Below are 23,347 nucleotides of genomic sequence, written 5' to 3'. Positions count from 1 at the left end.
TCACTCCTTTTTTTTCCATGGGATTTCTTTTGTCAATCTTCTTTATTCTTTAACCACAGTGCTTCCACGCTTATCTCCGATGTGCCCCTGTTTGTGCTCATAATTTACGCAGACCTTGGCATGACAATAAACCAAGTTATATGGCCTTCTGCCGGTTGTATATTAACTAGTTGCTGCGTGTAAAGTGGAGGTGAGAGACAGAGAAGTGTGTTTTCTTTTCCTCGAGACACACAAAAGCAGATGAAGAGGTCAGTTGCTGGATTTTCTATGCCTTTTCTTTTTTACAGTTTGTAGAACATACCAAAAGTGAAGACCCAACTCCTTCATGGATTATTTTCTTCCAATCTAAGAGGCTAAATCCAGCGGAAATGGCTTCTTGGAGATGGTCCTTGTGCTTGTTCATTTTTCTGACTCTCATGGGATCACATCAAGGAATCAGACAGTGTTTAAGAGGCGTCTCCATGAGTGTGATCCTTCTGGATGATGACGAGTCTCCCTGGAGCTTAAAGTTTGTCGGGGGACAAATACTGAAGGCCTTGGCGTTCGAGTCGGTGCAAGAAAACAGTAAGAACCCATTTGAAATATATATTTCTATATTCAACAATAAGACTGAGGAGCACAAATTCAATTTCCTCATGTTTTCTCTGTTCCCACCCAACATATTAAAGACACTACATTCAATCTCACGGTGACTTTTGGTGGTTTCAACACAACCTACTATCGACAAAGAGGCTGCCACAGTAGCGCGTGTGAAGGAGTGGCCAAATTAAAAAACCTTATGGTGAGTACATCTGTAAATCATATTAATATTTTCTATTTAACAAATAAGAGTAATTCCAAGAGTCATTCTCTTTTATATATTTGTAGGGCACCTCAGATTTGATTCATTTATGAGTATAACTATCTCTGATAGTTTTATCATACCCCGGTTAGATAGTCTTGTCCGACTTTGTCAATCTCTGACGTAAGCAAACAGGAACTATACCCCAGTCGGAACATTCTAATCAGTCAATATAGTCAACAAGTCAGATATGGAAGCATAAAAATGTCAAAAATTTTGAAGAGGGTGTGCACACTTTTGCTACCACACGTTGTTTTAACTTATACTCTCATTTTTCAATTGAGTTTTGAACGGATTAATAATGTTGGGAAATGTTTTAAAATTATTTAGGTTACTTTATTTTGAACAGGGGTGTGTAGACTTTTGACATAAATTCAATGGAAATATTTGAAGCATATGAGGTGATGGTGTAATTTCTCCGCAGCATTCACATAGCCTGGGCTGTGCTGTGCTCGGCCCCACTTGCACATATGCCACTTACCCTTTGGTTGAGTAAGTGCATCTCCGAACATCTCACCAAGGATGTTCCTCATCTGTGTCCTAATTTTGATTGATACCCTCTTTCACTCTCTTTGTCAGTGCTGAGAAAGGTCTCAAATTAAGCACGCCCATCATCTCGGCTGGCAGCTTTGGACCCGCCTGTGACAACACGCTCAACCTGCAGCGCCTCCTGCCGCCTGCTCGCAAAATCACCGATTTTTTCGTCCACTTCTGGAAAGACAATAACGCAATCAAACCTGTGTGGGAGACAGCTTATGTGTATAAATTACCTACACACACAGAGGATTGCTTTTGGTGAGAGACCACAAAGTATTTGGGATCTGTGCTTCGGAATATTTACGGTGTACCTCAGGGCTCTGTACTCGATCCTCTTTAAAAAGGAATCAGGATTTTTTTTTTAAGTCCTCAATCAGTTTTACAAAACTGATGTCCTGTAATATGCATGATTGGAGTTATGTCATTTTCCCCAGGTATATAAATGCACTGGAATCAGCCCCTCACATGTTTGCTCAGAAGGTGAAAAGAACGATGTTGCGCAAACCAGATGACCTCAAAACAGTCCTTTCTTCGCACAGGAACCGGACAAGCAACTGTGAGTCTTCACTGGGACAAACAGAGTCACGCTGACTTTAAAGAGACTGATCATTTCCATTTGCAGTATTCATCATGTGCGGCTCTGTGAAGGATGTCGTGGAGATGAAGAATCTCTCAGCAGAAGCAGACAGCAATGAGATTCTCTTCATCCTAATCGATCTCTACAAGTCAGTACTTGGTCAATGTGCGTGCACAGGCTGAATTTAAAATGAAAAATAATTTCCACAGTGATCAATACTACATCAACACTACGTCTCATCCAGCTATGAAAAATGTTCTGGTACTCACCATGCCCAACACCAGGAATTATACGATCAACTCGGACCTGAAAAGCAACAACAAGGTAATTCGATTTATTATTTGGAAATCAATCAAATCACAATCATTTGTCATTTTGAAACAGATGAACGACTACATGGCTGCATACCACGATGCGGTGATATTGGTCAGTCGGGTGATTCGGGAAATAATCGCAAAACCTCACTCGGGAGCTCATCAGATGCCTTACGTTACTGTGCAATACCTTCGGAACACCTCGTTTGACGGTAAGCGACCCAATTTAATCGAGTCATTCTTATGATGGACAGGAAAAGAAGCCTGTCAATCATTTTCACTGACATGACAATTGGTTACCGTGGCAACATACTCTGTCCTCTTGTGCAGGCATCGCTGGGAATTATCGGCTGGACGAGCAGGGAGACAGAGATGTTAATCTCTCTGTCATTTACACCACTAATGATTACAAGGTATTGTTTTTTTTTTTAATCTAAAGATGTCGAAATCTATACTTGAAACACAACCCCCTCCCTACAGTATCGTACTTTATTCGAGTTTGACACGGAGCACAGCATGACCATGCTGCTTGATGACCATCCCTCCTTTGTCTGGGGGAAAAGACTTCCAAATTTCAAGCCAGATGAAGGTAGGGTCAGTGGCTTTTATATTTGCACACTTTAAAAATTGAGCATATTATTTAAAATAGGAACTCGTTCTTCCTCCAGAGCCACCGTCGCTTGATACCGTCGTGATTGTTTTGGGTGTGATTGTGGTGGTGGTGGTGGCCATTGCTTTCATCTTCTACAGGTTTATTTTGAATTATTTTAAAATGATTTGATCATTTATTGGTATTGACCTGGAGATATTTGATTGCAGACAGAACAGGAGAGATCGTCTCCTGCGGTTGTCCGTCTCCCACATCCCCTCTGATCTTGTCACGCTGCTGCAGGACAACACGCTCAATGAAGTCTATCTGAAGGTATGAAATAAAAAAAATAAAAAATAAAATTGTCCTTCACAATCATCTCTTTTCAGATCGAAGAGAAAAAAAAGGATTTTAAGATCCGCCGTGCGCTCTATGATAAGAAGGTAGACGAACAAGCGAACTACTTCTTGTGTTTATGATATATTATTGATCGGAGGTGCCACTGCTCATTTTTCAGGTTGTCATCCTGAAGGAGCTCAATCACTCGGATGGGAACTTCAACGAGACACAAAAAGTGGAACTTCACGCGGTGAGGCACGCACAAGTGGGTGTGCAAATTTTCTATTTTGAATAAAATCGACCCATTTTGATCTGCAGCTCCTGCAAATCGACTATTATAACCTTACCAAGTTCTACGGCACGGTGAAGTTTGATCAGGGCGTGTTTGGGGTCTTTGAGTATGGTGAACGAGGGTCGCTCAGGGTGTGTATGAAAATATCAAACCTTAAAGCTGAGTGTATTTAATTAAATAAGAACGAGCTTCTATTCTTCACTGCATCCAGTATGTGCTGAATGACAAGGTGTCTTATCCAGAGGAGACGTTCATGGACTGGGAGTTCAAGATCTCCGTCATGTATGACATCGTTAAGGTGACACACTAATGACGATTGAGCCTCATAAAAAAACAGCACGACTTTAGTCCAAATTAAAAGGGTCATTTCAAGAGGCAAAATGTTATTGCAATTCCATTTTCTCCCAGTAGAGGGCGCCAAAGCGTGATTAGGCTTTTCCAATTTTCCAATGTGTGTCTGTACAGGGTATGTCCTACCTCCATGCCAGTGACATCCAAGTCCATGGGCGCCTCAAGTCCACCAACTGCGTGGTGGACAATCGCATGGTGGTGAAGATCACAGATTTTGGCTGCAACTCTTTCCTCAAGCCCGGCAGAGGTAAAAATGCAATGCATCATTGAATTGATTGTCAGGCCATTTCGATGATCTCTTTTGTGTCTCCACTCAGACTTGTGGACGGCGCCTGAGCACTTGAGGAAACAGGGCACCTCGCAGAAAGGAGACGTATACAGTTTCGCCATCATCGCTCAGGAGATCGTTCTGAGGAAATCAACCTTCTACACGGAATGCTGCTCTAACCGTGCAGGTGAATCACAAACATGTTATTTTATTTTATCCAATTATCATTTATTTTATTATTTTTTTATTATTATTATTATTATTTTTAATATATTTTCTTTTATATTACACAAACAATGCATTGTATGTGTGTGTGTGTGTGTGTGTGTGTGCTCAGAAAAGTTATCCAGGGTCATCATGTCCTACTTCAGACCTGATCTGGACTTTGACACAGCTACAGAGAAAGAACTTGAGGTATGAGGCCGCGATTGCAAATTGCACCTTACACAAAAATTACATAATTATTGCAACATACACTACCGTTCAAAAGTTTGGGGTCACAAAATTGTTTGGGTGACCCCAAACTTTTGAACGGTAGTGTACATTTTAAAAGTTATATTAAAACTATTTATTGCCTTTACCGGCTATCGACACTTTTTTTTTTGTCCTCAATATACCCCTCTAGGTATACATATTAATAAAAAGTTGTTGGGACGAGGATGCTGAAAAAAGGCCAGATTTCAAAAAGATTGAAAGCTGCTTGGGAAAAATTATCAGGTAATTGTCACGTTTGTTGCATTATTATATGACGATCAATGCTTTGATGTTATTTCTCTTTTTTTTATCCCCCGCTAGTAAAATACACAACAAAGACAACGAGAGCTACATGGACAACATGATACGTCGGTTGCAGATGTATTCCAAGAACCTGGAGCACCTGGTTGGAGAGAGAACGGCTCTTTATAAAATGGAGAGGGACCGGGCGGATTGCCTCAACTTTATGCTTCTTCCACGGTTTGTTCAAATCAAAGTTACATTTGAAGCATTGACCTCAAAATGGCGGCTAACAAGAACTTCTTCCCATGTTTTGTGTCTGCAGTACTGTGGTGAAGAGCTTGAAGGAGAGCGGGATCGTGGAGCCGGAGCTGTACGACGAGGTGACTATTTATTTCAGCGACATTGTGGGCTTCACCACGCTATGCCAGTACAGCACGCCCATGGAGGTGGTAGACATGCTCAACGACATCTACAAGGGCTTTGACAGCATCTTGGACCACCACGATGTCTACAAGGTACAATTCTGCCTCATATTTTCTGGACCTGGAGTTGATAGCTCTGATTCTCAGGTGGAAACAATCGGTGATGCCTACATGGTGGCTTCCGGACTTCCAAACCGGAATGGCAATAGACATGCGGTGGATATCTGCCGCATGGCCTTGGACATTTTGACCTTTATGGGTAACTTCCAGCTCAGACATCTGCCCGGCATCCCCGTGTGGATACGCATCGGTGTGCACTCAGGTAGACCAAATCTGACATTTTTAGATCTAAATTCCACAGTTGGCAGAAAATTAATAATTTAATTTAATTTAATTTAATTTAATTTAATTTAATTTAATTTAATTTAATTTAATTTAATTTAATTTAATTTAATTTAATTTTATTTTATTTTATTATTACAGTGATCCCTCGCTACTTCGCGTTTCGTTTATCGCACCTTCACTACATCGCGGATTTTTTTTTCCAAATTAAAAAAAACATTTAAAAGTCAAAATAAAACTATGTAACAATGTAGTATTGCTCCAAATGTGCGTTTACATTCCTTTAGAAGTCCGTTTTCGCGTGTTAGCACGATCGCGAATTAGCATCTTTCCGCTAACTCATTAGCCTTCCCAGTACTTCTTGTTGGTGACCGTACTTGGCGGATTTCACTTATCGCGGGTGGTTTTTGGAACTAATTATCCGCGATAAACGAGGGATTACTGTATTATTGATTAATTTATTTAATTATTTATGTATTATTTTTAATCTGTTCATTTATTTGTGTTTCAGGTCTGTGTGCAGCAGGTGTGGTCGGCGTAAAGATGCCCAGATATTGTTTATTCGGAGACACGGTCAACACGGCGTCTCGAATGGAGTCTACAGGCCACCGTGAGTGAGCACGTTCTTTAATGAGCAAATTGATTTATTTCGCCATTAACCCAGCGTGCCAGTCGGCTCCTGCCCTGTGACGTTTGTAATTATTTATGTGCAATTAGAGCATCGTCATGGTCACACTAATGAAATGATTGTGACATTTTGCACCGCAGCCCTGCGGATTCACGTCAGTCAGCCGACTATTAATATCCTAACCAGGACAGACTGCAAGTTTGAGTATGAGTACAGAGGTGAAACATATCTCAAGGTAATGGAGGAGACTCGGAAAAAGTTAACTTCTGGAGTAGGGCAACAATTTTTGTTTTCTCAGGGTAAAGGAACAGAGACAACATACTGGTTGACGGGTGAGACGGGTGCAGACTACGACCTCCCGACTCCACCCACAACGTATGGGTTAAATGTTAAACCTGCAAAAAAAAAAGGCAATTCGATATTAACCTTGACTTTCTTAGGGAGAACTTCCAGCGGCTTCAGCAGGACCTCGCCCACATGATCCTGGCATGTCTGGAGCGGCGTTCCAGAGGCTCCGTGCGCCGAAGGGGTCGTGGCGAGGACGCGGACAAGGGGCGAGGTTCTGAGGTGGAACCTCCAGAATATTTGCATCTGGCCACTGTGGATAACACCCTGAGCACCTTCCTCTAGGACCAACACTGGAGAAGACTTTTCAATATGTACGTACAAAATTGATCTTTAATATTTCCATATTGTTAGGTACCCATCCATCATACAATATAGTAAAATAAAACAACACTTTAAAAATAACAAAAGGAAGTTTTATTTTATTATTTTTTTAGAGTAGAGTCATTCATGTACATAAAATACATTTCTTTTTTTTCAGAATGCTTCCAAAGTCCCGAAAAGTTAGCGTGCCACTTTATTCTTTATGTTAAAGACATTCGCAATCTTATTCATATTTTGACAAGTGGTAGCCTAAAAAAAAAAATTCCCCTTTAAGTACATTGAGGCAGCATACTCAACTAAATCCACATTTCTTAAATTCCACTTTTGTTAATGTACAGAAATAATAATTTGCCCTTTATAGGTTATACACATCAAATACAGCAGGAAGCATTTAATGTATGGTGTATAAATTGTGAGGTTGTCGCAAAGCACTCTCGCCATGCAAACAGAAAAGGTTGAAAGGAACTAAAATTTAACACGTGGCTGTGTTGTTCCAAACACACCAGCATATTTTGTGTCATATTTTTGTGCGGGTCAAGATTATTGAATCAGTCCAACATGACAACTATTGAGTATAGAAAAAAAAAGTCAAACAAAACCCTGATTTTTTTTTTTTTTTTTAAGGGGAGAGACATTCCAAAGAAAGCTTGATAATAAATAAGTCAAATATACAAAAGAATATAAAAAAAAAAAAACGACTCTCTTGCAATCAAAACAAAACTCGACAAGAGATTGTAATGTACGCGTGAAGTGAATTCTAAAATGCATATAAAAACATCCATGACCATTTTGACATGTCAGTTTTTTGCCGTTTGAACAAGGCACTGAATGTTAAAAAAATAGGTAAAGTCACCGAACAAAAATCGTCGTCTATACCACCGACGTGATTATCGTCGGCTAAACATTTTATGCTAACATTAATCCCGCTAATCCCGCTACAAGTGTCATTATAAGGATCTTATCGTTTTCAGAACATGCATTACAAAAAAACGTAACATAAGGTGCGACTCCATGAAACGTTTCTAAACAAATTTTGTAATACTTCTCATTTACTGTTTTGCATTCCATCCTACATGATGCAATAATAACGATCATTTTGTTCGTAACTATAACTGCTTCGATGGGAATTCAATATATCGTATTGTAATTCAGGTTTGCCAAAATCTTTGGTCATACATGTACTAAGCTTCGCTAACCTTGTTTGCACCACAAAACCTATTTGCAAGGTCCTTGGAATATACTTTTGAGAATATTGCTGTACTGAACTAAAAATGTCTTGTTTCACTTCATCTTCTTAAGTTGGTCAATAAAAATGCTACAAATCTATTTCCAGCAACCACACATTCCATATACAGGATGTTGTTATGAGCCTAAATAAATAATTTAGGGCTCTCGTTACGTCTACATCCGGGAGCCGTGGATCTGGAAAAGCTGCGGAAGAAAAACAAAACAGTTAGCGACTCGATCCGCATTCGATGGCAGTGCATCATTGCAGTTATCGTCTGGTTGCCATGACAGCGATGATGTTGAAAATGGGGACATACGTGATGGCTAAGAAAGCAAAAAACAAAATGTGTGTGCTCTTGTGTATGAATGTCTGGGAAGGACAACGTAACGTCAGAACTGCCGCACTCAAAGGTCAAGGATATTTCATGTCACAGCATCGGAAATTAGAAGCCGCCGATTGGCTGCGTTGTTATCTCCAATGATGAAGACAGAAGACATCTTGATCTATTTTGAACTAAACCCGATGCAGTGGCATGAAACCCCAAGGTCACACACACCAGTTCCTCACCCTTTCCCCAGACTGGCTTTAGAACAAAGGAACATGACTCCCTCATTCTCTAAGCCACTCATTCGGTGTGGTTTCTCTCCCTCCCTCTTCTTCCTCCTCCTTCGCTGCTTCCTCCTCCTGCGGCTCCGTCGGCTGCGGTCAGCAAGAAGGACGAAGGGTGGGAAAAAAAATAATAAAATGGATAGAAAATGGGAAAAAAAAATGAATGCTGATGAGTGTCAGTGAGTAGGCAGATATATATTTACACTATATATCTTTTATGAACGAGAAGAGTTGAAAGGTCACTTGATGTGGATGAAGTGGATGACATTTGTAGGCGAGTGACATTTGAAGCTTTTTCAAAGCATGAATACACACACACAAGCATAAACACTCAAAAATTTACAACCCAACTATGACACACTAACTCAAAATATTTCTCGTTCTATTATGGTCATGTTTATAACCGCACTTCGGTAAACACATTCACTGCCAGCCCAGTTAAAATGGATATAGCTGTCAATGGCAGTGAATGAGTTAAAAAAAAAAAAGACATATTTAGCTAGTCGGAATTTAAATGAGATATTTTGTAGAAAATATATTTATTTAAAAAAAAATAGAATTAATATGAATTAAAAAAATATGGCAATTTAATTGTATACACATTGAATGCTTATTTGTTTTAAATAATATTATTTTTAGCGTATTCGCTTTCTATTTAGTTGTTTATTTGGAATGCATGGTAAAATCCCAAAGAGCTTCAGTGGGACAAATTGTGGTCCACCCTGCGCATAAATTCTTCGTTCTATTTAAAACCCTCACATGAAGATAAACATGTTTTTGTTTTTTTGGGAATCAAAAATTCTAAATTTCAATTTGTGCACATGTGTGCCAAGGAGAATTTCACCTTTGTTTTGTGGCTTTGCTCTGTACCCAGTCCAGACCCAGGCGTGTGAAGCTCCTTGGAAACGACGCACAGAAACTCGGCCTGATCTTCTGTTCCGTAGCTGTACGACGAGCCGATGTTCACCATCTAGACACACACGCGCAGGAAGAGAAGATTTATCAGCAGGAAGTAAAGCTCATCGAGGAAGAAAAACACGTGAGTGAGGAGAGACTCTGGTTTTCATGCATGCTGGGTCAGGTCGGGGAGCGGACAGCCGGTTGTTGCACACTTAGCGGTGGACATTTATGTTAAAATTACAGACAATGTGTGCTAAGCAAAGCTGTATTGTGCGTATTTGAGCAAGGTGGCAAAGCAGGGAGGGGAGGGGCTAAATGTGATAGCTACCCTGATTGGTTGGAGAGAAGCCTGTGTGGAAAAATTGAAATAGGAACTGTTGTGTTTCCATCTTTGGTATACTGTAACTTACTAGCGGACAAATTTAAACCAGTCTTGCCTTATTCCACAAACTTCTCCAGTGAAGCCGCAATGACTAATCGATTAATCGACGACTAGTCGATGATTGAATTAATCGATAATCATATTGATAACTGATTAATCGTTTTGAGACGGCGTTTAACTAAATATTGTCCATCCTCAGAATTTCAGCCTCTCATAAAACATTTGCAAATATTACTTTTTACTTTGGGAAGATTTATATTTAGAAATGTTTACGTATCAAACCAGTAACTGAAACACAATCATTTGTTTTGCATTTTTTGCACGGTCACTTTGAAATATGTTGCCGTTCTTGAATAAACGAATGGAAATGAAAAATCCGATTCATCGATTGGCAAAATAATAACCGACTGATTCATCGATTATTAATACAATCATTAGTTGCAGCCTACTCGCCAGTAAATTGCATTGCATCTGAAGAAATAAAATAAATAAATGAAACCACAATTGTAAGGCTTCTTAACAGAGGCACTTGTGGCTTGGGAATGTGGTTGCTATCTGCATTCTCTGGCGCTTCACAAAGCAGAACCTAATGGAAGTGCAGCGAGTAGGGCTTGGGTCAGGGGTCTTGGGGGGGTGGGAGCGGGAGGGGGTCAAAGTTGAAGGGTCAGCAGCAGCGTGAGTCCAACCCACAGTCCAGAGTAGTCCAGTGCGGGGCTTTCTGCAGGCGCGCACGCTGACCTGCTCAAACTTCCAGCCGTCGGACATTGTGGAGACCATCTGGGTCAGCTCCTCCTCCTGGCACTGTAACACTCGATACACATGCTTAGGGGGAACCTGCTGATATAGTGCAGGGGGGGGGGATAAAGGACATGACAAATTAATTTGAATAGTCGCATGAAACCAAAAATGAACGCAAAGTGATAAGATCATCTTTAAAAGAGAAACTAATTGAATTGTCAGTAGTAGGCCTTTACTATTTTCAGAAGAGTGTGCCGCATGTGACCCCCAGGCATGTGCAGTTAAGTGCAGTACAACACAACACAACACAACACAGGGAGAGAGTGGGAGTATGCTTAGGGATGGTGCTCTGATTATATAAGTGTGAGTGCAATCACCCTGAAAAAAAAAAAAAAAAAGAGAAACAGTGGCAGCAGCAAACTCTTTACACAAAAAGCTCGAGGCAGGAACAAAAGATCTTGGAGGAGATACAAAGTGATGTGATATCCATCACAAATAGAAGCGTTGTAGATTAAAAAAAAGCTCTGACAAAAAACATCAATTTGTGTTTTACCTGCGTGGACTTGGTGTCCCTCTCTATGATGCGATCTTTGATGAGTTTTATAAGAGGAGTGATGTTATAGAACTCAGCCTCCTCCAGGACTCCTAGAAACCAAAAAAGGAACACACAAGTTAGCTAAGTGTGTGCCGCGGTAATGTGTTAAATTTTTCCCTTAAAAAAAAAAAAGTTCAATAATTTGTTAATAAACAGTCATTACGTAAAAAATATTTTAAACAAATACATTTTAATACAAATAAAACAATTATTAGATGAGTCACTAATCGATTGTATTAGCGATAGCGTTGGCACCTTCTTCAGCTAGTTCCTTGTTGTAGACCAATTTGCCGTGTCGCAGGTAGTTGAGGATGGGTCCGAAGTAGGTGGGGTCTCTGTCAATCACGTAGGCTCCTGTCTCATCCTGTTCCATAAAAAAAACACAAAATTAGCATTGCCGTCAACATTTGATTCAATGCCTTCTCCAAACAAACGTAATTTATTGCTCTTCGGGCATAGAAATTAGAAGTCACATGGAAAATAAGCAGTTTGAGAAGGACATGAAGCTATTAATAACACCCTCAAAAGAACTTTGAAGGGGACGGAGGATGAAGATGGCTAGAGAATAATCACATTAGTGTATTTTGGGAGTGTGGTGTGGGCAGAAGCTTCCTTGGTGCGTCAGTGTCTTGAAATAAAACGAGCTAGGGTGTCATTTTGGGGAAGGAAAACATTTAACGAGTCATCCCAAGTCCTTTAGTTATGATGTAATAGTCGTGTGTCCATAAATGTTTTTCACCTCGACTGTATTGTTAAGTAGATTACGACTCCCCGCAGAGGTTAAGTACACACAGCGTGAATTCTACTTGTCAAACGATAATATCAGCCTTTTTTTTCCCCCCTCATTAAACATTTGTCCTATTTGTTATATCGTCACATAACACAGATGAAGCGAGTTTGGACTTGTAGCGGAATCCACATTGGCACCGTGAAAACACTTCCACATTTCAAACAGGGGCGGGAAATAGGGCAGAAACGTGCACAGACACGCCTTGATTCCAAACAACCTGTGTAACCTGATGAAATATTTAATCAGTATCAAATACTAAACAGAATCCGAGTTTCATAAAAAGGATTATAATCTGCAATCCTGCTACACGTTGATCATGTCACATCATCCAACATTAACTTTGTGTAATTAGCTCGGATAGATATAATCCAGATTAGGGAGTTAGATTTGCCGTTAAAAAAAATGTGTGGCACAAGCAAAATGAATCGATTCATATTTTGACCTTCAATAATATGAGACAGCAAATGATTGTCGCATTGAATCCTCCTCCTGATGTTCAGTGGCAATTTTGAAGACGAGGCAATGAGCAGCACCATTAGACGACCACTTCAAGCGTCCTCTCTTCCTATACTTATCAACATATCAAATTTTCATCCCATTTCGCTCCACATAGGATGCAAGTGGGATTTCGCAGCCCCTTGCAGAAGGAAATTGGCACGTGTTCTTCCATCTGACTCCAGCTACACTCACACCATGGAAGGATGCTGAGACACGCACACACTTCACTATTCATGCCGAATATAAAAAGGAGCGTATGTGATAAACTGGAAAACCTTTTACATTGTACTTCTTTTTCAGCTCACTCACAATAGCAAGGAAATGAAGCATTTATTTGATATTCTACTAGTGCACTGAATTGTCTTACTAGTGAGGATATAAACTGGACTAGTAAATAAATGCTCATAAATAAAAACCAATGACCGCATATTTAAATAGGACAAATGAGGACTTTCAGGAGGAAGATTTAATTTGAGTATACTCGTTATAATGGGTTACTTACCCACATTAAAGGGACAATATATTAGAAACACCTCTCATTGCATTGTGTAGGTGTGCCTAATGAAGTGTCCCGGGAGTATGACGGGAGGATCGGATTCTATTACGCCGTACTAAACACGCATAATGCAGGTTTTTATATTTACTTTCGTCATAAAAAGAATGCTCGATTGTGGACCAGGGTGTCTTGGTTGGGCTCACCGTGTCCGAGTGCAGGTCTTGCTGTTGGCACAATCGGTACAGGAACGAAGTTTGTTCTTTGAGTAGCGTCTGCCTCGTCGTCAGGAACACGGTGCCACCGACGTTCAGCCGAACCCACTTCCCATTATTTCCTCCCCCGGGGTTGATGACCGCCGAACCGTTACCGACGCTATGCGACGTCTTCCCACCGGATTCAGTGGAGCTGGTCGGAGAGGAGGTCGCGGTCTCCCCCGCTTCGTTGTCTTTGTTATTGTTGTTGTTATTGTTGTTGATGTTGTGGTGGCATCCGTGGAGTGCGGGATCCCACTCGTCGTCCGCCGTGGTTGCCATTTGGGAAGGGACCGCTTCTCCTTGCAGAGTGGAACCCAGCGAGTTGGTTCCTCCGCGTTTTCTATGGGTTGCCAACCCGCAGCGGTTCTGGGCGTGGCCTGGAATGGCCCCGGTGCATTGTGGTCTTGGTAGTTTTTCTTCTGACATTTGCTTCCAAATGCAATGGTGGTCTGTGCATTTAAGACCCTTCAATAGGGATTTAATTCGCCCTTTTACTAGGACCACTATGTAGCAACTAGCTATATCAACCCACTTACGTCATCTGCAGCTCAGAATCAATATTTAGCTAATCTAAAACTCTTTAAAATATAAAAATATGCATACACTGTATTGTACTTTGACACATGTACAGACTTTTTGAATATAAACTGTGTTAGTACATGGCTGTTCTATGATGCTTCTTTACTATGTTGCTCAACTGGGTGTTCACTGTTTAATATCTTGCTCAATGTAAGCAGGAAGTGAAAATGAAACCTGCAGACAAAACAATGGCCCTATGCAGACAAAGGCAAAAATTCATTTCATGTGTGGGTCAGTGTGTTACTTCATTTCAGATTTGTCTGTATTATTTGTTTCATCCACATGCATTGCCTTAACATTAAAAACTAAACAATATACATTATATGTTAATGATTCATTTATCACTTTTATTACTACATGTACTAATCTGCATAGAATCCACGTAGTTGCGTCCTTTAGCATCAGCGCTACATGTCAAAATAGCCCTCCAGTGGTTAAACATTAACATTTGCGGGTGATGCTGGAGGAAAAGGTCAGCCACCCCCCCCCCCCCCCCCCTCCTCCGGGGAATAACACTTTGCATCCTATCCAAAGACCTGCAATCTGCAAACAGCCTGTGCCATGTCTCTTTGTGTCGAATGACAATTAGCAAATGTTAGCATAAAAAAAAAGACAAAACTATTCCAAACTAAATATTACAGAGGTGATGGTAGGTGCGTTTAGGGCCGCTGGAGAACGTGTTTCATTGTGACAAAAGAAAAGTTATACATGGGAGGAAGACCCTGGTGGGCGGTGATGTTAAAGGAGTCCCACGAGAATGGTCGAAGACCCCCCTGGGTTGTAGGGCCGTTTATTGCCTCTGCAACGAGCTGGAGAGCCATCTGGTAGTCAGTCACCTGTGTCATGTGACAGGAGTGAGAATTTGTTTTTACTGCACTCCCTCAAACGTCATTTTGAGTGAAATTGCACAACGGATAGTTACAAGAACACATTCACCTTCGTGTCATAACAACCTCCGGGGCGTGGTCTCCTTAGGCGCAGGTCGTTCCGGCAACAAATGGTTTTACACGGATGGCCCTTGGCATAAGGATCCCTTTTGTAGTCTGAAATATAGTCAATATACGTATATAAAATAATGAAGCTGTAAATCCACTATGTGTGCGGACAAATGGAGTCAGCTATGTCCACGCCCACAACAACGCAAACTGCCCTTTCAAAAAAAAAGGCTAACATGTCTTCGCACCGCTAATGGTAATAGAACCCATTTTGTATTGATATTATATTTTAACACCTACTATTGTATCGCATGATGTGCTTGAGGGACCTGAGGTCATACACCTTAGCCTGGTCCCTGCGGAGAATTTTGGCTCTGGGACAAAGATCGTAGGAAAAGTCTTCTCCGTATCGCCTCCACATCACATCGTACCCACTCAGGTTGTAGATGTCAACATGAAATGGAATGTTGTAGGATGGCCAGTAGCCTTAAAGAGTGAAGCAAATATTATTACGAAGATGACTTTGACTTGAGTCCTATAATTCAAAAAGTACTCGTAACCTCCTCGTAAAGCTTGAGTCTGGTCAGTGTGCATAATTTTCCCGGGGATCTGCTCCACGACAGTCAGAGCTCCAGTCCTGATACTCTGCCTCAGCGAAACCTTACTCAAGTCCACCACCATGTACTGGCTGTTATATGTACCTGTATTACGAGAAGAAATGTCACTTTGTTTCCAGCATAAACATTCTGAGCCTGATCACACTTTGCTTCTAACCTGAGTTGTATTTGGAGAAGATCTGCGCCCACTCATGGCCACTGTGCGCCAGGCTGTTGGCTAATCGCACTCTCTGCCAAGCCAGAAGGCTGTGAGGGCTGATCTGAGAAAACAGCGAGGCGTTGAAGATACCGATAGAGGTTTGAGTCAGCAGCAGGCCGCTACCGAGCAGGTAGAAATCATCCAGAGATGAGAGGAAACCTGCGGAATGAGGATGAAAATAATGAGGTGTTCTGAGGTTACATGCAATTGTTAACAACCAATTTCTTTGAAACATTTAATAAAAATCTGCTGCTCCAGACTTTTCATGCATTTTAGTTGAAGTTGTCATAAAAAAAAAAGAAGAAATCTCTTCATTGTAACACAGTGAAGTCACATCCTTCCCGTTCTAAAAATAGCACAAGTTGTATTCAAATAGCAACAGAGCCTGTAAGAGGATTTTTGTCCGCCCTGAGCTTTGACAAATCTTTGCTGATGAAATGACTTAGCCTGATTTGACCTGACTGTGAGGTCAAAACACGAGATATTATGGCTCACATTTGATTCTTATATGTACTGTATTTTTCTCTACCAGGGTAGCTGCTGAATGACATTTTTCCAGTGGCTGAATGTGACGCCCTGAGGTCCCAATGTTTATAGATGCGCATGGTGGTTGCATAATTATACCAACTGGAATGGCCAAACAGCAGATTCTCAAAGCCAGATGTCACCTGGCACACAGAGAAGAGATGTTTACATTTTGGTCCAATTCCCCCCCCTGACTCAAAAAATAATTTTCAGTGTGAGGGGGGAAATGAAGCTTCAAAATTGCTTCATGATTCATCAGTGCTCGCTCACAGCTTGGGCCAAGTGAGTCAAGCCTGACCTTTATGAGAGCCGTGCAGTGGCCCATTCCCGGCATCCTGAAAGCGGTGGGCCCAGTAGACTCGGGGCGAGGCGTCAGCGCAGGGACGAGATCCAAGAGGTCACCGACACTATTTAAAAACTGCACGGCAAATGCAGACATAGGCTGGGAAGGGAGGACAGCGAGGTGAGTACAATGACATGGTGATGATGAGAATATTTACAAAACACACTTCAATGTGTTTGACTTTCGCCCATTGTCCAGCTCCAGCGATTAAGCCGTCCAGTTGGGCTAGGATCAGTCCCAAATGTTTCCACAAAGGGTCACTAGTCTTCCTCAGGTTTACTTGCTCTCTGGCCCACTGGTCCTGTTTGCTGTGTAGAAGCCCGTAGGATTGCTTCGTGAGAAATTTAGTTTATTTTAAATACTAAGGGAGAAAACATTTCAGGAGATTTTAAATATTTACCTTAAGAATCTTTTCAAGGGATTCAAAACCCTCTCATCCTTTATTAGCTGGGGGTACATGTTGGAGTAATGGTTAAATATTTGTCTGCAATGAAAAAAAAAAAGGACAGTATACTTGTATCAGTACATGTACATGATAATTTTGCAATTTCATTTGTTGAAAGTTTCTTAAGGGTTAGTCCCATCTTCTCACCCAGCAGTGAGGTAGCCTTCCAGGTAGCCAGCCAGGAAAAATGTCGTCTCATCTTCCTCTTGGACGTCTCCATAGCCAGCGCAGATCTCCAAGATGCCCCATCCAGTGAGTTGCAGGCTGTCATTGAAGTAACCATAAGCACCACCCTCTGTGTCCTTCACCCCCTCTTTCAGGATCACCCTTTTCCGGGCTGCATCCCAATACACGGTGGCCTCATTGAGGTCTGTCATTATAAGAGGATGGTTCAGGGTCACGTGGTTGAGGTTGAATAACAGACATTATGGAACACATGTAATAATTATTTAAAGAACATGTTTCTGTGTTCCTCTTGCTTGAGCTGTCTTGCATGCTTCAATTTGTATTGGCGAAAATGAAGGCTATAAAAAATATGCAGTCAGATGTATACATTGTAATATTTGACAGCATTTTTTTGTGTAAACTATCGTTTTTCCAGGAGTATAGTTAGGAGAATAATTTAGATTTGACTTGTTCTACCAACAAATTCTAATACTCACGCCAAGTGTGCACTGATGCAGCCAAAGTGTTCAACAGGATGCACAATTTGATGCCATGCTGCCCCATTTTTTTGCTGATAAATTCCTGCTGTTGTCCCGTATTTCCCAAAGTAAATCTTCCTCGCGGGGTGGCCGTTGGAGAGTAACGAGGATGAGTTAAATGGAAGGAAAAAAAAAAGTAACCACCCCAGATGGGACTCGAACCCACAATCCCTGGCTTAGGAGGCCAGTGCCTTATCCATTAGGCCACTGGGGCTTGAACATTTGCTGGTTGTAACGTTTCTTTTATTCGCTTTGTTAAACGTCATTCCTGCCGTGTTAATGGTAAAGTACATAAATGTTCATATACCAATAAAATCGGAGAACATTTTTATTATACACAATAAAAGCGAATCCCATCACTATGGTGATGCAAAGTCGAACGTTCCATTTTCTCGTCTTTACAGGGGCCCTTCACTTTGGCTATCAACCCTAAACGTCACAGAATAACATACAAAGAGTGATGCATGCATTCTAAATTTCTTGCCGTTCTAATAATAGACTAAGGGCAGTGTACTGTTAGGCGTTCAATGTTTTTGTGACCAGATTGATGTGTTTTCGAATGGAACATTCGCACTTGCGCGGTACTGCTGCGCTGTTAAACACAGAAGTCGACAGCATTAGGGATTTCGCTAAAGTCTGTATGGAGGTAATTATACATATATAAACTCAGTCAGTTATCTGCCACCACTAACCCATCTAACAACAAGTCAACAGTATCAATTAAAGGTCAGGTATGAGAAGTATCCTAGTAAGCGTGTAACGGTTAGCAACCTAGCATTAGCTAGCCGCATAGCGTACTAACTACTTGGTAACCATAAACACGCGCTGGCGTGAAAAGCGTTCTTGGCATTTACATTCACGGTAATGTTCATCTCGATCTTATTTAGGATCTAAAAATGTCCCTGAAGCTCCCTCGATTTGGGAAATCATTCAGTCCGAAGAAGATTCCTCCGCGGAAATCAGCATCGTTATCGAACCTTCACACAGTAAGTTTATTCGCCTTCAAAATAATAAAAATGTGGATTTCATGGATTTGTGGAGAGTAAACTGATCTAAGAAGCTAATGTCCTTTCTTTAAGTTGGACCGTTCCACACGGGAATTAGAGTTGGGTCTTGAATATGGACCTCCTTCAATGACCATTGGAGGACAGACGTTGAAGTTTGAGGATGGACAATGGATATCAGGTGATTACTAACAGTGTTGTTACATAACAAACCAATGCAGAGAATATCACAATGTAGCTTCTTCTGTACATGTTCTTGATTTAAAAGCCATCATCTTTCTCATGCATCATGCAAACTCCACTTACGAAGGCTAATACAGATATTATCAGATCTTGTCAAACACCAGTGTGCTGCTGCAATTAAAAATGTTAACCCCCTCCATATATTATTTGTCTGATCAGAATCAGGGGGAAATGTATCAGTTCGAGAAGTCGAGCGAATTAAGAAGAAAAACTTGCAGCTGGAGGAGGAGAACAATACCCTGAAATTGAAGATAGAGATTCTTATTGACATGGTGAGAGCAGAGGTTTTGGTAACAAACAGTTACTCTGTCTTCATGAGTGTTATTCTTCTCAATTTCTTCTAATCCTCTGTATTCATTTCTGTGTAGCTGACAGAATCGACGGTTGAGTACCACCTGATGGAGAAAGAAGTGGAGGACATAAAGTCTCAACATTAAAGAAATGAAAACGATGTAATGCCTTCCTCATAGGAAGTTTTTACGTAAAATGGTGTATTTTCTTCACTACATTATAGACAAAGTGTGTATAAAAGTCAAGCCTAAGATTATTCGTATCCCAGTGGTATGAATAAATTTGGGCATAACTCTATCTAGTCTATTTGCAACAATGATAGGCCTGCAGTCATATTTTGCAGATTTTTTTAATTTCCTATTGTATATTCAATATTGATCTTTTGGGCAAATGTTTTTTTAATTCATCCTTACATTAAAGTGAAAACTGTAACAATCAAAGTCACTGGATTTATTTTATTGGGGTAATTTAATAATTTGCCAATATATTAGCAGGTTCACATGTTAAAAAAAGGTAATCATAGTAAGCTTTGGTCACCAGATATTACGGAGGACTAGAGGTGCTGTAATTAAATAATTGTGTCATGAAATATTTATTTTAATGTTCATTTCATTCTGTGACTATTTAATTATTTCAATATTTAATTCGTAAATATGTATTTGTACTTTTATATATTATTTGTTCAAATTTGTAGCTTCTAACCCCGCCCAAGAGAGTCAGTACGTGAAGCTGATTGGCGGTCGTAGCTAGACGTCATCAGCCAGTGACTGCGCATGCACAGATTGCTGTGAGCGCTTTTTTTGCTTAGCGCTTTAGCTGACGGACGTCAAGTTCGAACTGTTTTAGCTGTGTTTTAACGGCGTGTCGTAGAAAACCTTACGTTTACCAGTGGTATTTAGTTACATTGTTGTTGGTGACGTTATATTCCATCATGCCCAGAGGCGGTAAGTGTCACCGCTGAAGCGTCGTAAACAAGTTTAAGCTAACAGTAGTGTCGAGAGGTAGCTTTTACGCATGCTTAGCTTGTAGCATGCTAATCGAATTCTACGTAGGCTGTAATATTGGGTTTTGCGACCCAGGCAACATCACTAATCTGCATATTTTAGTACTATTAACGTTACCATGTTTATCGTGGTTGATAGTTAAACTTTTATTTTTAAAGACTGCTATAGTCAAGTACTTTAATCAATGTTTTCTAATATGTGTACTCAGTTTTAACCTACTGTATGTGACGCAAGACTGTAATATTTGTGGATTTTAAGATGATATTTTGGAAATTAATTAATTTAAATAAATCCAGAAGTCACATATATGCAATTAATTGACAACCGGAAATAAAAGGCTTTTTTTCCCGTAATTATAGTGTGTTTTATAACCGTAAAATGTATATTATTTAAAGCACAATAATATTCTTGTATTTATTGTTATTGGCATGCAGGAAAAAAGGGCCATAAGGGCAGAGGGAAGCAATTCAGCAATCCAGAGGAGATTGACCGACAAATGAAAGCCCAGAGAGAGCTGGTAAATAAATCAATTCATTTTTCAATCATCAATTGTCTCAGTCTGATGCACTAATGTGTCCCCTCCCTCTAACAGGAAGCAAATGATGGTGTCGCGAAAGAGAGCGGTTCAGAATCCGAGGAGAGTAGCAGCGAGGAAGAGTCTGAGGTCAACATCATTGCTGTTATTTTAGTTGACTGCCAGCTTTCATCAGAGCAGAGATGGGGACTCGAGTCACTGTGACTTGGACTCGAGTCGCTGTTTTGATGACTTGTGACTTGACAAAAATAAAAAAAAACTTGAGACTCGACTTGGAAGGTAAAGACTCGGGACTTGACTTGACTTGGGACACGATGACTTGAATGACTTCAGTGTTATTTAGTTTATGTTTTCAGTTTGAATATAAAATTAATAATACATTTAAAAAAAGTAATATCGATAACACGGTAGGAGCGCAGGCTGAGAATGGCGTTGTCATGATTGGATCGCTACCCTGTCAATCAATCAGTTGTGCCCTCTCTACCTACCTAACGTGTTTATTGGAGAATCACGCCCCTTTATATCAGACATGCACAAACATGTCAGCGGGACGGGACCGCGAGTCATCACCTTCGGCTATCGTAATTACCTTTATGACGGCAAAAGACGGACAGCACAGTGCAAGATATGCAACAGAAACAATTCAGACAGCCAGACGACAACTTCAAACTTTGTCCGTTTGAAGTTTATAGAGCTCTGGTGTCTCCAGATGTTACAGATGAAACATAAAATGTTTCTAATGCTCTTTAATGTGTTTCTTCTTTCAGATTTTTTTCAGATTATTTTTTCATATTTGCAACTCAAATGTGTCAGACACTGTCGGCAGACGTTCATTTGTTTAGATTGAGCTGTCAATCATTGTATGAGGTAATTTCTTTTTTGTTTGATTGCATGGTGTATTTTACTGAATATCAGTAATTACAGTGCAAATCCAAATTGTCATATTTTTTAAACAGGTTAGACACATTGGACAATGATGGTTACTTAAAGTTACTTATATCTTGTCTTTTCACACTACTAAGATCAGATTCTGCGGGTAAAATTGCAATAATAAGGTGACTTGACTTGGACTTGACTTGACCTATTTAAGGACTTGACTTGCCCAAGAAAAAAATGACTTGGGACTTACTTGAGACTTGAAGGTTAAGACTTGAGACTCGAGACTTGCACATGTGTGACTTGGTCCCATCTCTGCATCAGAGTAATGCGAACATGTTTGTTTGTGCATACAGCATAAGAAGAGGAGTGGCGTGGAGGGACTTATAGAAATTGAGAATCCCAACCGCATTTCTCAGAAAAGCAAGAAAGTGACCGAAGTAGATGTCGAGGCTCCTCGAGAGCTGTCTCGCAGAGAGAGGTGGGTCTTTCATGAAAGATGACCTTGCCTGTCACAGTAATGTCATCGTAACAATGAACAAAAATGCAAATAATTGACACACCTTTTAAAAATGTCTAATGTAGCACCACTTTTTTCCTCAGTCACTGAGTTGACCAATTTGTGCAGTTGAGTAGAAGCTCCTCCCTTCACTTCCGCATAGCTCTTTAGCAAGGTTCCATAAGTTGATGCCGAAGCCCTCCTTTTTAAAAGAACTCTAGCGCCATCTTGTGGCACTTAATGGCATTCAAGAAATATCACATAAATGAGTATTAAATGGTAACTGGACTGCGCTGATGGCAATAAGCTCACTCTTTTAAAAACTACACGTTGCCATATTCCTGGTTCGTAACCTCAAAATGACTTTTTGATGTTGTGGCGTCCACCAGGGAGGAGATCGAGAAGCAGAAGTCGAAGGAACGATACATGAAGCTTCATCTTGAGGGGAAGACTGACCAGGCAAAAGCTGACCTGGCCAGACTTGCGATTATTAAGAAACAGAGAGAGGAAGCTGCTAGGAAGAGAGATGAACTCAGGAAAGGTGAGACCACTTTGCACAACCTCCTGGCAGGAACTGATGAATCCAACATTGTAAATGCTGGATTCTTAAACTTACTGGATTTCCCATTTTAAAATGTCCTATCTCTTGTTTGCTCGTTAAAGATGCAGAGGACACCAAAGCAAAGCGTTAGGCACCTCCTCAACAACTTCAACATGCACATCGGTCTCAGAGGGACAGACAGAGGCAAGGGAACACATTTGAGTAACGTCAGAACATGATATGGCTGCCCCCGAGCTCCACCCAAGTTCTTGGCGTAACAACAGCAAAGAGGCCGACGTGCTCCACAGAGCCCAAAAAAAACCCCGAGGTGAAAACATCAAGGGATGAAGACAAATGCAATATTTGGGATCCCCCCTGCGTGGGTTTTCTCAGTCTCACTCTTTACTCTTCTTCCGCCATCTTAATGTTGCTAATCATTTGCATTCCTTTTGCCATTTTTACAAAATTTTGTCGGGACTCACAACAGCAAGGAGTCGACACCGGGAGGCCTTAGGTGCTTTAACTTTTCTTTCCGCCTGATTCGTTATTGTTGGATAGTTAGAGAATTGCACGCAAATTTGGAATAACAATTTTCATTTCCTCAACACATGACAAGTTAATGAAGTGGACA

The 23,347-nt window shown here is 40.7% G+C and overlaps 5 protein-coding genes and 1 non-coding gene across 12 annotated transcripts; 3 read left to right on the top strand and 3 right to left on the bottom strand.

Moving 5' to 3' along the window:
- The first annotated feature begins 91 nt into the window (after positions 1 to 91).
- si:ch73-139e5.4 (heat-stable enterotoxin receptor) lies at positions 92 to 6,984 on the top strand. Its single transcript, XM_037278439.1, has 27 exons — positions 92 to 564; positions 669 to 781; positions 1,266 to 1,333; positions 1,421 to 1,636; positions 1,813 to 1,934; positions 2,001 to 2,103; positions 2,165 to 2,279; positions 2,340 to 2,481; positions 2,600 to 2,682; positions 2,750 to 2,858; positions 2,938 to 3,019; positions 3,089 to 3,191; positions 3,248 to 3,301; positions 3,376 to 3,447; positions 3,516 to 3,620; positions 3,701 to 3,787; positions 3,955 to 4,087; positions 4,158 to 4,295; positions 4,446 to 4,522; positions 4,734 to 4,825; positions 4,904 to 5,062; positions 5,148 to 5,340; positions 5,395 to 5,569; positions 6,101 to 6,199; positions 6,358 to 6,452; positions 6,516 to 6,592; positions 6,658 to 6,984. Exons 1-27 carry the CDS (start codon positions 369 to 371, stop codon positions 6,845 to 6,847), a joined length of 3,198 nt encoding a protein of 1,065 aa, XP_037134334.1. The 5' UTR covers positions 92 to 368; the 3' UTR covers positions 6,848 to 6,984.
- A 15-nt stretch (positions 6,985 to 6,999) lies between these two features.
- On the bottom strand, positions 7,000 to 13,732 carry kctd17 (potassium channel tetramerization domain containing 17). 4 transcript variants are annotated; one of them, XM_037278444.1, is made up of 7 exons: positions 13,326 to 13,732; positions 11,594 to 11,702; positions 11,297 to 11,388; positions 10,696 to 10,839; positions 9,568 to 9,693; positions 8,682 to 8,813; positions 7,000 to 8,317 (listed from the first exon to the last, which is right to left on the bottom strand). In XM_037278444.1, exons 1-6 carry the CDS (start codon positions 13,653 to 13,655, stop codon positions 8,724 to 8,726), a joined length of 891 nt encoding a protein of 296 aa, XP_037134339.1. In that variant the 5' UTR covers positions 13,656 to 13,732; the 3' UTR covers positions 7,000 to 8,317; positions 8,682 to 8,723. The 4 variants fall into 4 exon arrangements, with proteins under 4 accessions (XP_037134339.1, XP_037134338.1, XP_037134341.1 ...); XM_037278443.1 differs by having other exon boundaries at positions 10,696 to 10,842; positions 13,326 to 13,731; XM_037278446.1 differs by having other exon boundaries at positions 10,744 to 10,839; positions 13,326 to 13,731.
- Positions 13,733 to 14,199: 467 nt separating this feature from the next.
- LOC119138431 (phospholipase B-like 1) lies at positions 14,200 to 18,241 on the bottom strand. Its single transcript, XM_037278441.1, has 11 exons — positions 17,682 to 18,241; positions 17,167 to 17,389; positions 16,975 to 17,058; positions 16,741 to 16,882; positions 16,530 to 16,673; positions 16,236 to 16,374; positions 15,665 to 15,865; positions 15,451 to 15,591; positions 15,191 to 15,376; positions 14,892 to 14,998; positions 14,200 to 14,791 (listed from the first exon to the last, which is right to left on the bottom strand). The coding sequence occupies exons 1-11, from the start codon at positions 17,746 to 17,748 to the stop codon at positions 14,615 to 14,617; spliced, it is 1,611 nt and encodes a 536-aa protein (XP_037134336.1). The 5' UTR covers positions 17,749 to 18,241; the 3' UTR covers positions 14,200 to 14,614.
- Positions 17,865 to 17,937, bottom strand: trnar-ccu. The gene has a single exon. It is a non-coding gene; the product is annotated as a tRNA-Arg (tRNA).
- A 7-nt stretch (positions 18,242 to 18,248) lies between the features above and the next one.
- Positions 18,249 to 19,697, top strand: cby1 (chibby homolog 1 (Drosophila)). 4 transcript variants are annotated; one of them, XM_037278447.1, is made up of 5 exons: positions 18,249 to 18,369; positions 18,611 to 18,709; positions 18,803 to 18,908; positions 19,130 to 19,242; positions 19,339 to 19,697. In XM_037278447.1, exons 1-5 carry the CDS (start codon positions 18,271 to 18,273, stop codon positions 19,405 to 19,407), a joined length of 486 nt encoding a protein of 161 aa, XP_037134342.1. In that variant the 5' UTR covers positions 18,249 to 18,270; the 3' UTR covers positions 19,408 to 19,697. The 4 variants fall into 4 exon arrangements, with proteins under 4 accessions (XP_037134342.1, XP_037134343.1, XP_037134344.1 ...); XM_037278448.1 differs by having other exon boundaries at positions 18,327 to 18,454; XM_037278449.1 differs by having other exon boundaries at positions 18,333 to 18,449.
- A 326-nt stretch (positions 19,698 to 20,023) lies between these two features.
- pdap1a (pdgfa associated protein 1a) lies at positions 20,024 to 23,070 on the top strand. The gene is made up of 6 exons (XM_037278452.1): positions 20,024 to 20,205; positions 20,700 to 20,782; positions 20,858 to 20,929; positions 22,033 to 22,157; positions 22,565 to 22,716; positions 22,839 to 23,070. The coding sequence occupies exons 1-6, from the start codon at positions 20,193 to 20,195 to the stop codon at positions 22,865 to 22,867; spliced, it is 474 nt and encodes a 157-aa protein (XP_037134347.1). The 5' UTR covers positions 20,024 to 20,192; the 3' UTR covers positions 22,868 to 23,070.
- The last annotated feature ends 277 nt before the right edge of the window (positions 23,071 to 23,347 follow it).

This window comes from Syngnathus acus, chromosome 19, assembly GCF_901709675.1.
Source record: "Syngnathus acus chromosome 19, fSynAcu1.2, whole genome shotgun sequence".
Taxonomy (NCBI): Eukaryota; Metazoa; Chordata; class Actinopteri; order Syngnathiformes; family Syngnathidae; genus Syngnathus; species Syngnathus acus.
This window is presented reverse-complemented; position numbering and strand designations above follow the sequence as displayed.